The sequence below is a fragment of the Xyrauchen texanus genome, chromosome 26 (genome assembly GCF_025860055.1).
Source record: "Xyrauchen texanus isolate HMW12.3.18 chromosome 26, RBS_HiC_50CHRs, whole genome shotgun sequence".
In the NCBI taxonomy this organism is placed as follows: domain Eukaryota; kingdom Metazoa; phylum Chordata; class Actinopteri; order Cypriniformes; family Catostomidae; genus Xyrauchen; species Xyrauchen texanus.
The window spans coordinates 11,077,586-11,093,262 of NC_068301.1; the positions used below are offsets into that span (position 1 = coordinate 11,077,586).

Here is a 15,677-nt window from a genome sequence, read left to right on the forward strand (position 1 = left end):
TCTCTACTGCTGTTATAGACTCATCACTTGAATTCCGGTTATTACCTTTATGTGCATTTCATAACTATTGCTATTGTATAGTAAGAATCATAAGAATAAAGTAATTGCAGTTACATGTGTCTTGCCTTTACTTATAACTGCTTACCATGGACTAATTTATTAAGAACCTTTATTTGCTCATTTGCAAAGCTGATTTAGTCTCAAATTTGTCTTTGTTTTGTGTCTATTTCCTCTCAGGTGACAGAATGAAGCATACCCTCTCCTGGTAAGATGATTCATAAGAGAAAAAACTCCAGAAATATTCCAGACAAAAGCAACACTGTCAACATAAAACTACCAACAATGACACGTTTGACAAAAAAAACTTATATTCAGACTGAATGACTACAGCTGAGACAGGTTTAATAGGATCTAATCAATTGGAAAACAGATAGCAGCATTGTGGAATATTCAAGCCTTGAGATGGAGGTGGGACGACAAGAAGTTACAGAAGAAGAGACCTTCTCCGAGGCTGGCCAGGACAAATCTGAAGACAAGAAGAGCCCGGGTCACACTTGTGAACTCTGTGGAAGAAGCTTTCCATTCCTCAGCTCCTTGTCCCAGCACATGAGAAAGCACACTGGGGAGAAACCATATAAGTGCCCCCACTGTGAGCACCGCTCTGCACAGAAGGGTAGCTTAAAGGCCCATATTCGCAGCCACAAACTTGACAGCATAGGCCAGAGCGCCGGCGGTGAAGAACAAGACATGGATGAGGGTGGGGAGAAGGAAGGAGGGGTACCTGAAGATCAAGGTGGTTGTTCCAGTCCAACTGAGAGCACCTCGGCCTGCAACAATGTTGTAAGTGGTGAGAATGCAACCAAAACTAGGAAGAAAGGCATGAAGAAGGAAAGGAACTCTAGCGAGAATTGTAAACAGTCCATGCAATGCTCTTTGTGTAGGAAGAGACTTCCCAGCCAGCCAGATCTTGAACAGCATATGCAAGAGTTTCACAAGGTCTTCCGATGTGAACTGTGCCCATATGAGGCTTTGCAGGAGGACACACTGCAAACTCATTTTGAAATGGTGCACCCTATTGAAGAAAACTCCATCACCAAAGAAGCCCCAACCAGTGAGGAGTCAGAGAGTGGACTTGGTAAAGGGGAGTTTCCATGTGAACAATGTGACCAGGTGTTCACTGAAGCCTGGTTTCTAAAAGCTCATATGAAGAAGCATCAGAACAGCCTGGATTATGGGTGCCGGATCTGTGGACGCCGTTTTCGTGAGCCTCGGTTCCTACGTAGCCACATGAAGTCCCACAACACCAAGTTAAAACCAAAGAGTGACTTCTACCGTCCTGCTACAGTCAATGAGGTAGCACAGGATGAGTCAAACTTGGTAAACGAAGTGTGTCTGTATGAACTCTGTGCCAAGTGTGGTAACTTCTTCCATAACCGAGCGAGCCTGCAATTGCATGATCAGGTTCACAGAAATGTTGAGAAGGCTCCTAAAAATACTATGTGCATTGATAAAGACTTTGCATCGGTCTCCAAGACAAGCTTCTTGGAATGTTTAAATTTGAAACCAGCAGGAAAAGAGGAGAACCCTATTGAGGGCACTCTAGGGAAAAGAATCTCCGAGTTGGATCCAGTAAGTAGCTACCAAACTTGGCAACTAGCCACCAGAGGCAAAGTGTTGGAGGTATCAGAGAAAAGCCAGGGCTGGGAGGAGAGGTTAGCAGATGCAGATGTAGCGTTCAACAGGGAAAAGGGTGAGTATGTCATGATAAGACAGGACAAGCGGAAGAAACAGCTGGAGCCCTCTTTGAGTATACCAACCAAGAAAAGGAGAGGAGCTGGAATGCATGGCTCTAACAATGAACACCACAGCAATGGAGAAAGGAATGGTCAGGCCTCAACGAATGAGCGAAGCCCAGAGAATCTGAGTGATTCTGAGTACCGCCCAACGTCTCGGCCCAGCCGGAAGCATTCCCAAAAAACCTCAGAGTGCTTGGAGTGTGGCAAGGGTTTCCGCACACAGCAACAGATGGTCATCCACATGCTCATTAGACATGGTGGCTTGGGTGAAACCATTGGTGGAAATGGACTGTTCCGTAAACAAGGATCCAGCCCATGTAAAGCAGGGGAATCTACAGGACACTTCAGGGATCAAAGACAAACAGGGTCCTCTGGGGACACAGGTGAGGACACCTTTTTAATGTTTAAAGGACTAGTTCTCCCAAAAATGAAAAATTTTCATGATGTTCATGATAACTAATGTTATCGAATGGAAAACTTACAAAGTGTTACCACATCTTCTTTTGTGTTCCAAGGAAAAAGGAAAACGTACATATTTGTTAAATGATGACACAATAAATGTTGACACAATTTGTACCTTTCTGGTGAATTATGTCCTTAAATTTCGGAACTGAGACATGTAAAGTCAGTGCAATGTTTAAAGTTTAATTTGTATTTTAATCTCAAAAGTGTGCTCTTTGCTTGTAGAGTCATAGACTGCATTTTCAAAAATGTAAGCATCCCTTGGGCATGGATCACAACCTCCATTCTGCTTACTACACTGCCTACAAGTGTAGAAATAAACAGAAATATTTATACAATTCTGTACAAAAGCTTATACACTTCCATGAATTGAATAGCAAATGGTTAATCACTGAAAATGAGACTTTCAGCACTTGAATCTATTGATGCTTGATCTATTCATGTCAGTCGTACATCAGACGTGCTCACTAATGCTTATGGACTACCACAATGTCGTAAATCATAATCCCAGACTTTCTAAACAAATTGGTATTGATCGTAATAAGATGAGATTGTGAATGCTGACCGTACAGTTTAGTTAATATACATTTTGTGTACTGTTGATGAAGGATAGTGCCTGAGCTAACAGGCTTGTGTGACAACAATATTACCCTTCATTCTTTCTCTGTTGCAGCACAAGTAATATACAGATAAAACATCAATTACACACCTAATGAAAATCCTTAGCTCTTCATTTTGTTTCAGTAGCACTAAAAAAGCTTCTTGTGTTCATCAGAAAGTGATAGACAAACATTAAATTGTCCAATATGTCTATATTCCAACCAAAATCACGTTGATGCACATCACAAAATAATTGCGACTTCAGATCCCATAGGAGCTTCCCTAGAGAACTTGAAGGAAGCATTAGATCCAATTCTGTTAACACAGCTGTTTTGCAATGTTTATAAGTTTTGAGTGAACCTAAAAACCTTTATAAGCTGCTTCAGGTGTGTTTGATTAGAGACTGAATTAAACTCAAGTGTTAAAGTTAGTTTAATTCAGTGTGAGAACCAATACTCTTAGGAATGCCTGCAATTTTACACATGCTGAATTTGCTCAACTAAAAACGTGACAATGCTACATGTCTACAGAGAGGCTAGATTAGGAGAGAAAATGAAAAATGTGTAGAATTTTTTTTTACAGTTATAGAATTCGTCCTCTAACTGATCAGAACACTGGAGTAATTAAATGAGGGATTACTGATTGTTATTAATTTTATGAAGCAGGCTTATATGCTGCAGTCACATTAGAAATGACATTATGTGCCTTTATTATTAATTATCATAATGATTAATCCTGCTGTTGGAGAACCATCTTCCTGCAGATAACTAATTAAACACATTTGAACCAGCAAATCAAGATTTTAGTATTCTTTTGAACATTACTGGCAGGTGTTAAAGCAGGTTTGGAACTATGGGATGATGTCAGTCAGATCTTGTGCACGACTGGCTTAACGTATACTGTCTATACAGTTCTTTAGTGCTGAGATACTGTCTCTGAACCTGAAATGAAGGAGGACAGAGACACCCTGTGGACATATATTTCAGAACATTCAGTTGTTTTGTACTGTTAGTTTGTGCATTTGTGCATTCTTTAAAATTTCCAATAGTTATTTGATTTTAATTGAAGCTACACGTTAGTTATTTTATGTGTTTAATGATGCGATAATAATATTATCTAAATAATGAGATTGCAGAAAATATTTTTTAGTTTAGATTTTTATTATAAACATAATGATCATATTTTGAGCTTTGTGAACCATATCCCCATTTTGCATAGAAATATTTAAATGTGTATTACCTCCAGTTTGTTTTACTTTCTGTATTAAAGCTAAAAAGGTACATTTAAAAAAAGAACCACTAGACATTTTATTCAGTGTCATTAATGCATTTTTTTCCTTTTATTTCTCAGTATCACTTGTACATCCCTCTTCAAATCTTTTTTTTTGTCCTCTGATTACCTTCCTCTCCATCAAACCAATATTGGACTTTTGAAGCTGTTTGGCATGTTTTGTAGTTATCAAGGTGCAAAATCATAGTCTGAATTGTTAAATCTTGTGTATGTGGCTGGAGCTGTCTAGCCTCATTGCATAATGCTATTTCTAGACTTTCTGTCTCAGGAAGACAAGCTCTAAAGATTTCTTTGTAATTTTTCCACTTTCCCCATCTCGGTGCAGCTCTTTGGTCAAATCACACCACTAATGTAAATGGAAAATACTGCAGATGGCAGGTATTTCCCATAATAATAATAATAATAATAAAAAAATAAACCTTAAACCAGCCTGAGATGGCTTGTCTTAGCTGGTTTAAGCTGGTCTTAGATGGTTTAAGCTGGTGTCCCAGCCTGTCCAGCTAAAAAGTGGCTAAAACCCCTTTAAAAACAGCCAAAAGACCAGCCAAGTCCGGCTAAACAGTTTAGGCTGGTTTAAACTGTTTCTGCAGGGTCAACAAAGCCTATAGAGCACTGGATCTGTTGGTCTTTGGCTAATAATTCCAACATATTTAAAGAAAAAGTGAGCTGTTATTTTAATTGTCTATAAATGGGTCAGGTAAGACACAATATTTGAAGCCTGCATGAAGCTGATAGTTTTGCCCTGTATAACGACACCGTTTAGAAATAAAATGGCCTAAAACAAAAGGTGGCCTCTTAGGGATTGAAATGGCTGGAATTTTCCAGAACAGAGGTTTCATTGTGTCAGAGCTGAAACAAATGTCCACTCAATGCTGATATTTTCATGTTGTAGGTGTCAAAAGATTGTAGAGTGCTCTTGCATGCTCTTTATCTACCCTAAAAGATTCATAATTACACCATATTATGCTTAGTTAGAACAAGCCATCTCCTCTTGTAAATAGCTTGGACAGCCTAAGAAGGTTTTCTGGTCTTAGCTGGTCTCCAGAATGGTCAGGCTGCTCTGTTGGCTGGTTTTAGAGAGGTTTTCTTTCATCATCTCGTGTTCGAGATCCACCTATGGGAAGGGCATCCGCACCTGACCTCTGCAGAAGCATCCAATTGCACCAAGTCTGGCCTGACAGACAGAAGCGCGTGTCCAATGCTCGGTAAGGGACCCGCCCCTTACCAAGTGCATAAAACACTAGTATGTGCTATCTTACCTCAGTTGTTATTCGCTTCTCGCGACCTCTTTGCTTCGCAGCTCTACGGTTTTCGCTGACTTCACCACAGTCAACAGGAGGAAATATCCATTTGATCAGCCTCCGCCAGGCGTGATTGTCAGACGGTTGCGTTTAGTTGCGATTATTTCTGGTTGCGAGCCACCCACGCTCGCTACCTGGATTTGCTCAGGCTGCCCGCCTGTTTATCAACTTTCACCTCTCCAATGGATCACAAGCTCTCCGGTAACCCACTGGACGTGCAGTCGTGTGCATGCCCTGCCGCCTGCGGTTCACTCATTGCCTGTACTCCCTGCGTGTGCTAAGCACATGCGACTCTATTAGAAGGACCCGCTAGATCTTAAGCACGGCTTAGCGGGTCTGGAGGTTAAGGATATGGCAGCGTGTGGCATGGGCGACCCTCCCACCATTGAGCCCTCGATCGCCAGACACCTTAACCCCTCGCAGGGAGGGTTACTGGCCCCTCCTAAGCCAGTTCTCCCTAATAAGATGGACCGCTTCTCAGCATCTGTCTTCCAGGCCTCGTGACAAGGCCTCGGCTCTCGTGATGCGGGCTCTAAATGTTTCCTCCTCCTCTCGGCCTACCAGGCCGAGCTGTTGGAGGACATGAGCACTCATTTGGAGAAAGGCGTGCCATCGCCGACGCTGTGGAAGGAGATCGTTACCGTGAAGGACCTGGTCGCTTCGTAGCGCCCGCCAGGCCGTCCAAGCCGGGCGGACGCTCCATGGCCCTATGTGTTGTGGGGAACGGGCCCTCTGGCTCAATCTCTCTGGTCTGCCCGACAGCGAGAAAAGACACATAGCAGGAGCCCCAGTGGAACCAGGCCAGGCTCTTTTTGGCCCTGCTGTTGCACTTATGCAACAGCGATGATAAGAAGAAGGAGGATGAGGCGTTTAAACTGTGCCTGCCTAGAAAGGCCACTCCACACCAGCCCCCACTACGGCCCCCTCAGGCCCCAGCCACAGGGCGGCCGTGCCGTAGTCACAGCCAGGCCTAAGGCTCGCAGCAGGCCACCCAGCCAGCAGCCTAGCCAGCAGCCCAACCATCCTCCTAAGCCCTGGGGTAAGACATCCTCATGGCGGCTGCAGCGAAAAAGCCCACCCACTCTACCCCGTCCGGACGGGAAGAGGAAGAGGCCTACCTGATGCTCAGCTCCAGGGGCTTCTCGGTCCAGGTTTTCAGGCGACCAGCCCAGTGGACACAAGCTTGAGTTTTTTCCCCTTTACCCAAAAGGAGGAAGTTCTCAGCTCGAGGGCCCCTTTTCCCTAGTTCGGTGCCCAACCCCAGTTCAATATGGACATGTCACAAGTTCAGGTGTGGTCCATAAAAAATTCCCCTCCCAGCTTCCAGTTCCAGAACTGGGGAAATTCACTGTCCAGGTGTGCCCCTCCACTGTTGAAAAGTGCTCAACCACAGTCTCTTCACAGTTTGCACAAACCACTTCACACACATTCAATAAAGGTTCAATTCCCTGTGTGTGTTTCAAAAATAAAAACAACAAAAAACAAGAACAACAAAAATATCAAACACTGAGAGCTGAAAGCTCTGCCAAGTGCTGTTGTTCCCTGAAATTCTACATGTCAGCCCCTAAGTTGTCCACTAGATGGCGCCATTGTATCACAAATGAACGATCCGGTTGTATTGCCTGCCCTAGGCAACTCGCCGGTGAGTGTGGGCTCTCTCACGTCACGCGTGACAGCCTGGCAGTCTGTGTCTGCCCCAGAATGGGTGATTCGCACCATTACGAAGGGCTACAGACTTCAGTTTGCCAGAAAACCGCCCGCGTTTCAGCGGAGTTATCTTTTCTCACACAGAAGAGAGCTCCGCGCACATTCTGAAAGACGAGATCTCTTCTCTTCTCGAGAAGAGGCGGTGCGAGTGGTACCTCCGCATCAATGTCAACAGGGTTTTTACTCCCGTTATTTCCTGATTCCAAAAAGGGCGGTTCACTTCGTCCTATTCTGGATCTCAGAGTGTTGAACAAACATTTAAGGAAATACAATTTTAGAATGTTAACCCACAGCGTTCTCTCGTGCAATAAAACAGAGCGATTGGTTCACGTCGATCGATCTGAAAGATGCGTTTTTCACATCAGCGTTTACCGCCACACAGGAAGTTTCTTCGTTTAGCCTTCCAAGGCATATGTTACGAATTCACAGTACTTCCATTTGGCCTAGCACTCAGTCCAAGAGTGTTTTGTATGCGTGTCTTGGAAGCAGGGTTAGCCCGCTGAGAATAGCGGAGCTCAAAATCCTGACTTACATAGGCGATTGGCTGATTATAGCCGATTCAGAGAGATCGTCATGCAAAACACTGCCCGTGTGCTCGCTCACATCACAGCCTCGGCTTCAGAGTGAGCGTGAGCAAGAGCAATTTCACTCCAGCGCAGAGAGTTACTTTTCTGGGTTTGGAGCTGAATTCAGTTACAATCGTGCGCGTCTCTCACAAGAGCGTTCTCTCCTTAATGAATTGCCTCTCACAATTCAAAGAAGGGCGAGAATACATTTTCAGGCATGTCTCAGGCTACAGGGTCTTATGGCTGCGGCTATACATGTCCTGCCTTTGGGCCTTCTGAGAATGAGGGCGTTCATGAAGTGGGTTTTAACTCTTCATCTCAGCCCTTTAGCGATCTCCGCCGCTCTGTCACAGTGGCGCTGCGTGCACAGCAGCACTGCGCCACTGGAGGAGCGCCAGAGTTCTCGCGCATGGGACCCCTCTCGGGCGATTATGCTGCGGAAAGTAGTGACGACAGGCGGCGTCCTTAACAGGATGGGGAGCCACGCAAGAGGGCAGAACAGTGAATGGTGTGTGGCCAAGCACACTTCACTCAGCCCATATAAATTATTTAGAGCTCCTCACTGTGTGGAAGGCTCTGAATCACTTTCTGCCCGCTTGCAAGGGCATCATGTGCTGGTGCGCTGCGACAACACGACAGCTGTAGCATATATCAACCGCCAGGGGGGGATGCGCTCCTCCAAGCTGCATGCTCTCGCTCACAGGCTGTTAGTATGGAGCAGGTGGCATTTCCTGTCGTTACGGGCGACCCATGTCCCGGGCATACTGAACAGGGGCGCAGACCTCTTGTCAAGGGAAACCCGCTCTCACGGAGACTGGCGCCTCCATCCTCAGATAGTGTGTCTACTGTGGAGGAGGTTCGGCCAGCCAACCGTAGATCTCTTCAGCCTCGCTAAGCGCCCATTGTCCTATGTTCTTCTGCTCACGGGACGAGGACGCCCCCTCGGCGTGGGCGCACTGGCCCACCCGTGGCCCAGCGTGCTGCTCTATGCATTTCCTCCCCTTTGCCTCATAGCACCGTCTCTGGCCAGGGTGAGGGAACAGAGCTTGACCATGATTTTGATAGCTCCCAGGTGGCCCAAGGCCCGTGGCTCTCAGAGATTATCCCTCTGCTGTATGCCCAGCCATGGCCCCTCCCACTTCGCACAGACCTTTTGTCTCAAGCTGAGCGGGGAAATTTATCACCGCACCCGGACAGGGTGGCCCTCTGGGCCTGGCCCGTGAGAGGGCCAACTTAAACACATTGGGGCTCCCCACGTGTTGTGGCCACCATTCAGTGTGCCAGAGCCTCTTCAACACGGTCTCTTTACGACTGTAAGTGGCGGGTGTTCGAAGAGTGGTGTGAAGGGCGACGGGTAGCGTCATATCAGTGCTCAATCACCGACATCTTATGCTTTTGCAGGACCTTATGGACAAGGGAAGATCCTTTTCCACTATTAAGGTCTATTTAGCGGCTATCGCTGCATGTCATGTGGGGTTCGACAGCGCTACGGTGGGGCAACACCCCTTATTCAGTAGGTTTATGAAGGGCATACGCCGCTCTCTTCCAGTCCCCAGGAGAGTCGTTCCTGAATGGGACCTCTCCATGGTGCTGGACGCTAATGTCTCAACAGCCGTTTGAGCCCCTGGGGAGTATTTCCCTTAAGAATTTGTCTTTCAAGACAGCTTTGCTCTTGGCCTTGGCATCTGCCAAGCGGGTCAGTGATATGCATGCACTCTCTGTTCATCCCTCGTGCACTAAATTCTCTCTCAGTGGAGATAAGGTTTTTCTCAGGCCCAACCCGGCCTTTATGCCAAAATGCTTCCCGGCATTCACGTGTGAGGTGATTGAGCTTTCGCGTTCCACCCAGCTCCTTTCTCCTCCACAGAGGATCAGAGGTTGAGCGCTTTGTGTCCTGTACGTGCCCTCGTGGCGTACTTAGACAGGACCAGCTCGTTTAGAAAAGGCGACCAGCTTTTCATCTCTTGGGGCCCCCGACTCAGGGAACCCCATTTCCAAGCAACGCCTTTCTCATTGGCTTGTGGAAGCTATATCTTTGGCATATGAATCAAAGGGAGTGCAGCCCCCAGAGGGCATCAGAGCTCACTCCACTAGAGGTATGGCTGCCTCTTGGGCTCTATTTAAGGGAGTCTCTTTGCAGGACATATGTGCTGCTGCAAGCTGGGCCTCTCCCCATACGTTTGCCAGATACTACCGGCTAGATGTTACCAGAACCCGGTAGCTCATTCTGTCCTGGGTGTCGGCTCTTTGTAGCTTTGTGCTCTTAGGCCCTCCACCCCTCTTTAAGTCTGGGCTGCCTAGTCCAGCACTTTAAAGTCACTAAGCATGTTTCTACTCTGCACCTGGCACCATATATTCACCATGATAGTGCGGTCAGGTTTATTCACGAATGCATGTTACCATATGCTATTCTTTGTTGCTAAAGTGGCTTCCTCACTTTGTGGGGTGGTTTCCGTGTGACGTGTCATGCACCGCCTTCGAGGTGACCGATCCTCTGGCTTTCAGGGCCTCATTGTAGTGTATTGGGCAATCGGGGAGCTGTCCATATCTCCCATAGGTGGATCTCGAACGAGATGATGAAAGAGAACAATAGGTTACTATCGTAACCCGGTTCTCTGAAACATCGAGTGGAGAGATCCACTAGCTTACCCGCTTGCTGCACGAAGCGAATATGCTCACTGAGGTAAGATAGCGCGTACTAGTGTTTTATGCACTTGGTAAGGGCGGTCCCTTACCGAGCATTGGACACGCGCTTCTGTCTGTCAGGCCAGACTTGGTGCAATTGGATGCTTCTGCAGAGGTCAGGTGCGGATGCCCTTCCCATAGGTGGATCTCTCCACTCGATGTTTCAGAGAACTGGGGTTACGATAGTAACCTATTGTTTTGTACACTTTTCAGCTGATCAGACTGGGAGACCAGCTGGCTCCCCATCTAAACCAGCTGAGCACCAGCTCTGCCAGCTGAAGACCAGTTTGGCCAGTCTGGGAGACCAGCATCTTAAGTCCAGTAAACCATCATAGACTGATTTAAGATGTTGTTGTTTTGTTCAGTAGGGTAGTGGTTCTACCGGAAGGCAGAGAGAATGGGAAGTAGTCATGGTCATTATGTTGGTGTAAAGTTCATCTCAGAGGACATCCTTCTCTGAATTGGCTCAAAAATAACATTAGAAAGGGTGGAATGAGAGCTGCACAGCAGCTAGTGTAAGCTACCAAATGCAAACCAGATGGCTTAAGAGAGAGAGAAAGAGAGAGGGAGAGAGCTACAGAAAGACTGCAGACATGTTCAATGTAAACAAACATCTTGCTGACAGATGAGAGGAGGTAGTACCAGACAAAGTTCCCAGGCCTTCTCTGTTGCTCCGTCATGTGGCTACTGTACGGTTATTAAACAAACCGTGTGTTACCAATTGTGCTACCACTTTTAAAGTGGTAGTTCACCCCAAAATGAAAAATATGTCATTATTTATTCACCCTCATTTTGTTCAAAACCAGTATGCTTTTCTTTCTTCCATGAAACACAAAGGGAGAGGCAGAATGTTAGTATATTAGGTTAGGCAGAATGTTAGCCTCAGTCACCATTTACTTTCACTGTATGGAAAAAAGACTGAATGAAAGTGAATGGTGATTATTTATGGTGAATGATAGAAAATGAACAGAGCGATATGACGATATATATTGTGGTGACGATATTAAATGTAAACCTATAGAGATTTTCAAAAGGCTAGACAGCCCAACATTCTAACAGCTACAAAACAGTGACATGCACTGAAATATAGAGTTTTTAAACCCATATAATAATACTTTAACCCCTTACTGAAATTCTCTTCAGGTGATGTTAGATATTAGGAAATAACTGTACCATGTTTGCCTTCAGATATATTCTCTATAGAGATTACTTAAATAATTGAGAGCCTATTAGAGTTTATTTTAGTTGTACAGCAACTTTTACTAACAAATCTGATGTATGTGGTCCTTAAATAATCTTAGTAAAATTTAAATGAATATTCTACTTGAACATTTCACATACTGAATTTCCTTGTACCAATGTCATGTAGCACATAACATACGGAAGCTTTCCACAGAGAAGATCAAGAAACATAGCTGCGAATACAGACTTCTAAACTTCAACAATCAACAAATGTTTTATTTATGGTAATTATGAGTCGAAAATTAACTTCAGACTTCACAAAACAATGCTAACAAACATAACAACAAAATTAACATTAGCAGTGTAAATAAACTTGTAAACAGTGAAACCATGCAAACTCATTAATTACTTAAGTCCAGTGCATGCTGTGAACACCAGCTATGTAAAGTCAAATGTATTTATTTTTATTTAAAGGAAAAAATTAATTTGTACATGTTTAAATTGAATTCAAATGTAGGAAGTACTTTTCTGCTATATTTACTTCACCACAAAATAATATATTTCAGTGTAAAAAGAACATTATAAAAGAGGAAGTAGTTTTAATTTGTAACGTTTTATAAAGTTCACTGACTGTATATTCAACAATAAACCTTACAATATGATTATTTCATATACAAACCATTTTTATTGATTTTCCAGAAAAATTATACATATCATGATATACAATGTTGGTCATATCCAGGGGCGTCGGACTGGGGGGGTAAAGGGTACCGAGTACCCAGGGCCCGAGGCAGGGGGGGCCCCTTAGAAGTCAGTTTTCTATACATACATATTTGGTACAGGGGCCCAGCAAGATGGTTTGAACCCAGGGCCCAAAATTTGGTGCTACGCCCCTCATATCACCCACCCCTAGGCTTTAGCAAAACCTAAAATTTTAACATTCCTATTGGATAGAATATAAAGGGAGAGAATTTAATTGATTTTGGTTTTTGACATATTGACATTCACAAATATCTCCATGAAACCATGTACAAACTTCAGTCTATACTGAATTTCTAAAATAAATCTCACACCTTGTTTCAAAGTCCTTGGTGATGTGGTGCCATCTTGTGGTGAAACTCTAAAATTGGTTTAGATGAATTTCTGTCCCTGAATTCCATGTAATAGCGTCAACATGACATCAACATTAACCCTATGTATCTTATACACATTCCTGATCTTGTAGAAATATTTCTTTCATGATCCATGATGGATAAAATTAAGTTCCACACTCATTCAGTTAACTTCGAGAAAACCTATCCATGCATTTAAAGATTTTTCAACAAAAAATTATTTGTTTAGAATTAGAGTTGATAAAGTTTTGTTGAATAAACATTTTCATTTTTGTCATATTAACTATATAAAATGTCAAATTAAAATGATAATATTATTTTAATTACCGGTATGTTGAGGAAATTTAATTTGTACAATTTTTTGGCCTTTTCTATACAATTGTTATTGCAAGTGTAACAAGCTCATAGTCTCATAAATAAGAGATGACATCTTGCAGCTTTGAGATGAGAATTTCAGTCAGGCATGCAGGATCCTTAAAATCCAACGCACAAACCTCAATGGCGTTGAAACTTGGTAGCTGCATTTTTACGAAGAAAGATGCACTCTAAGCTAACCCCACATAACACATACCACCAGGGCAAATACCACAATATAAAATAACTATTAAACGTTAATTTGCATTTTTATGCTGTGATCCGGACACATGTATGTACATCTAGTTATGGCACATTTTTGTCCCAATGCAAATGTAATAAGTGACTTTCCCTTTTACAAATTTAAATTTGATTACACACAATTAAAATTGTTACATGATATTCTTTTATTTACATAATTTCAACAAGGAGCAAAAATAAAAATAAATTGAGTGCAAATTTTCTTCTTCTCGAATATACTTTTTTGTTGAAATATGTCACAATATGGAAATAAAAGGGGTTGCAAATGGTTTCTTGTTTATTCAAAACATTCGGAGACATTATGTTGTTGTTTTGTAATAATAAATATTCATCCATTGTTTTCTCCACAGATAAAAAGCCATACACCTGTGACCACTGTGACTTTTGCACCTCAGAGCCCACAGCCATCACTGCCCACATCCAAACCCATCGTTTGGTGATCAGAGATTTGGGCCAGAGGAGTGATGCCTTAACCAGCTCACTCAGCCAAAGCCAAACTCACCAAACCAACAACACAGGTTTCCCCAGGCTGAGAAATGCCCTGCTGCAGCAGCCCTACTTGCCCTACACCACCTCAACTCACCTAGAGAGGGCAGCACTTAGTGATGCTTCTTCATTTGCTTCCAAGAGTGAGGCTGGAAAGAGCAAGGGGCTGAAAGATAGTAGCTCCGCTGATAAAGTGGATGCTAATCTGCTTAACCTCACCATGGACGTGGATAATGAGAAGGAAGGGGTTTCATCTGCAATTTTGAACAATTTGGTGAAGCACCAATGCCCTTATTGCTCCTATGCAACACTCTATCCAGAGGTTCTCTGGATCCACCAACGAATTGCACACAAAGTTGACAGCACTACACTGGTGCCTAAGTGGGTCCCAAGAAATGGCCTCAAGAGGCCCAAATCACTTCTTGATTTCAAGAGACGTACTGGTCCGCCTCCGTTTTTAGAAGGTAAGGACTGCCCCTCTCTGCCGCAGACGAGAACCTCCCGAACAACTCCACCTGATTCCAGTCCTGGATGTACAAAGAAATCAAAATCTCTGACAAGTGGTGCAGAGTCCAGTTCCTCACAAAACAAGAGCTGGCACACAGCCACAGATCCAGGGACGTCGTCTAACTTGTCCAAACAGAAGACCAACAAATCCAGGACAGATGGATTGGTGGGTAGCAAAAACAAATTAGACGTCCATCAAACCAGTTCCACTCGACCCATTTATGCAAGTCCACAGAAGACTGGAAACCCAAAAACAGGGAGCAGAGTGATGGAGAGTAGTCTGCTACCTCAAGAAGGACTTCATTTTATGCTCTCTAGCAAACACAACCTCAGTGATCAGAGAAGCTTCAAACCCCACGCTCCTCAAACCCCTGGGAGATCTGATTCTCAAGCTCAGGATACACAGTCCTTGGCAGGGTACGACCCTTGGAGCAGACTTGGTTTGAGTGGACCATCATCTCACTCTCAGTCCAAGAGGCAGTTGTCATCTGACAGTCCAGAAGCTGTGACTGACATCATGAGTTTCTTGAAAAACTGCAGCCCTCAGGACCTAGCTGCGCTTTACCACCACTGGGGCTTTAGCAACGCCATGGCAGAGCAAGCAGGTAACAGATGGTCATCTTTGTCAATCATACCCAGAATAGGGTGCCTATTTTTACTGTTTATTTTATTCCAAGCAAGCAAATGTTTAACCCCTTAAACTGTTAAAATTTTTTGACAATTTTTCACCCTCAAATTAAAAACCTCACCATTCACACAAACTGTGGAATAATTGCAAAAAACTGGTCTTTATTTTTCACAACACAAATAAAAAAGGCTCTAGTAAACAATAAAAAATATTGTAGATGTTTACAATATTATGATGAACAGCAAAGTATTATTTTATTCCACTATATGGCAGCAAGTACTAGAAAATATATTTTTTCCTCCATCACCTTCCATCCAAAATGCAGATCTGAAATGTTGGTTGTGCAATAATGCATTTTAGCACTCACAGATTTGCTCGTCCATAGACATTAAGTCTAATTTTCAGTTTGTGCACCACCCCCATTGTTTCATTGAATATCTCGGCCTCTGAGTGGACTACATGCTCACTCTAGGTGTCATTAGAAATCTGAGATTCTCCCCTTTGCAATTATATAAACATTTTATCAGCAATACTTGATAACATATTTTTCATATGATTTATTTAGCATGCTTTTCTGTTGGACTGCATAAGTCATATCTTAGATATAACATTGGATTATTCACAGACATGTAAAAAATAGCTAATTTGGTAGAAATATGCCTAAGGTATGAGCAGATATAAAGTTTTTCTACTTGGGGCTTGCAGCTGCATTGATCAGTGCATAAAAAATATGTTTGCAT

At 43.5% G+C, this 15,677-nt stretch overlaps 1 protein-coding gene across 4 annotated transcripts in view; it reads left to right on the forward strand.

Annotated features, from left to right (window-relative positions):
• Nucleotides 1–15,677, forward strand: part of LOC127620316 (zinc finger protein 516-like) — a 65,841-nt gene that overhangs the window by 31,877 nt on the left and 18,287 nt on the right. For all 4 annotated transcript variants that reach the window (XM_052093507.1, XM_052093508.1, XM_052093506.1 and 1 more), the window contains exons 2-3: nt 238–2,179; nt 13,667–14,914. In XM_052093507.1, coding sequence (XP_051949467.1) covers nt 463–2,179; nt 13,667–14,914 — 2,965 coding nt within the window. In that variant the 5' untranslated portion in view covers nt 238–462. The remainder of the gene's footprint in view (nt 1–237; nt 2,180–13,666; nt 14,915–15,677) is intronic.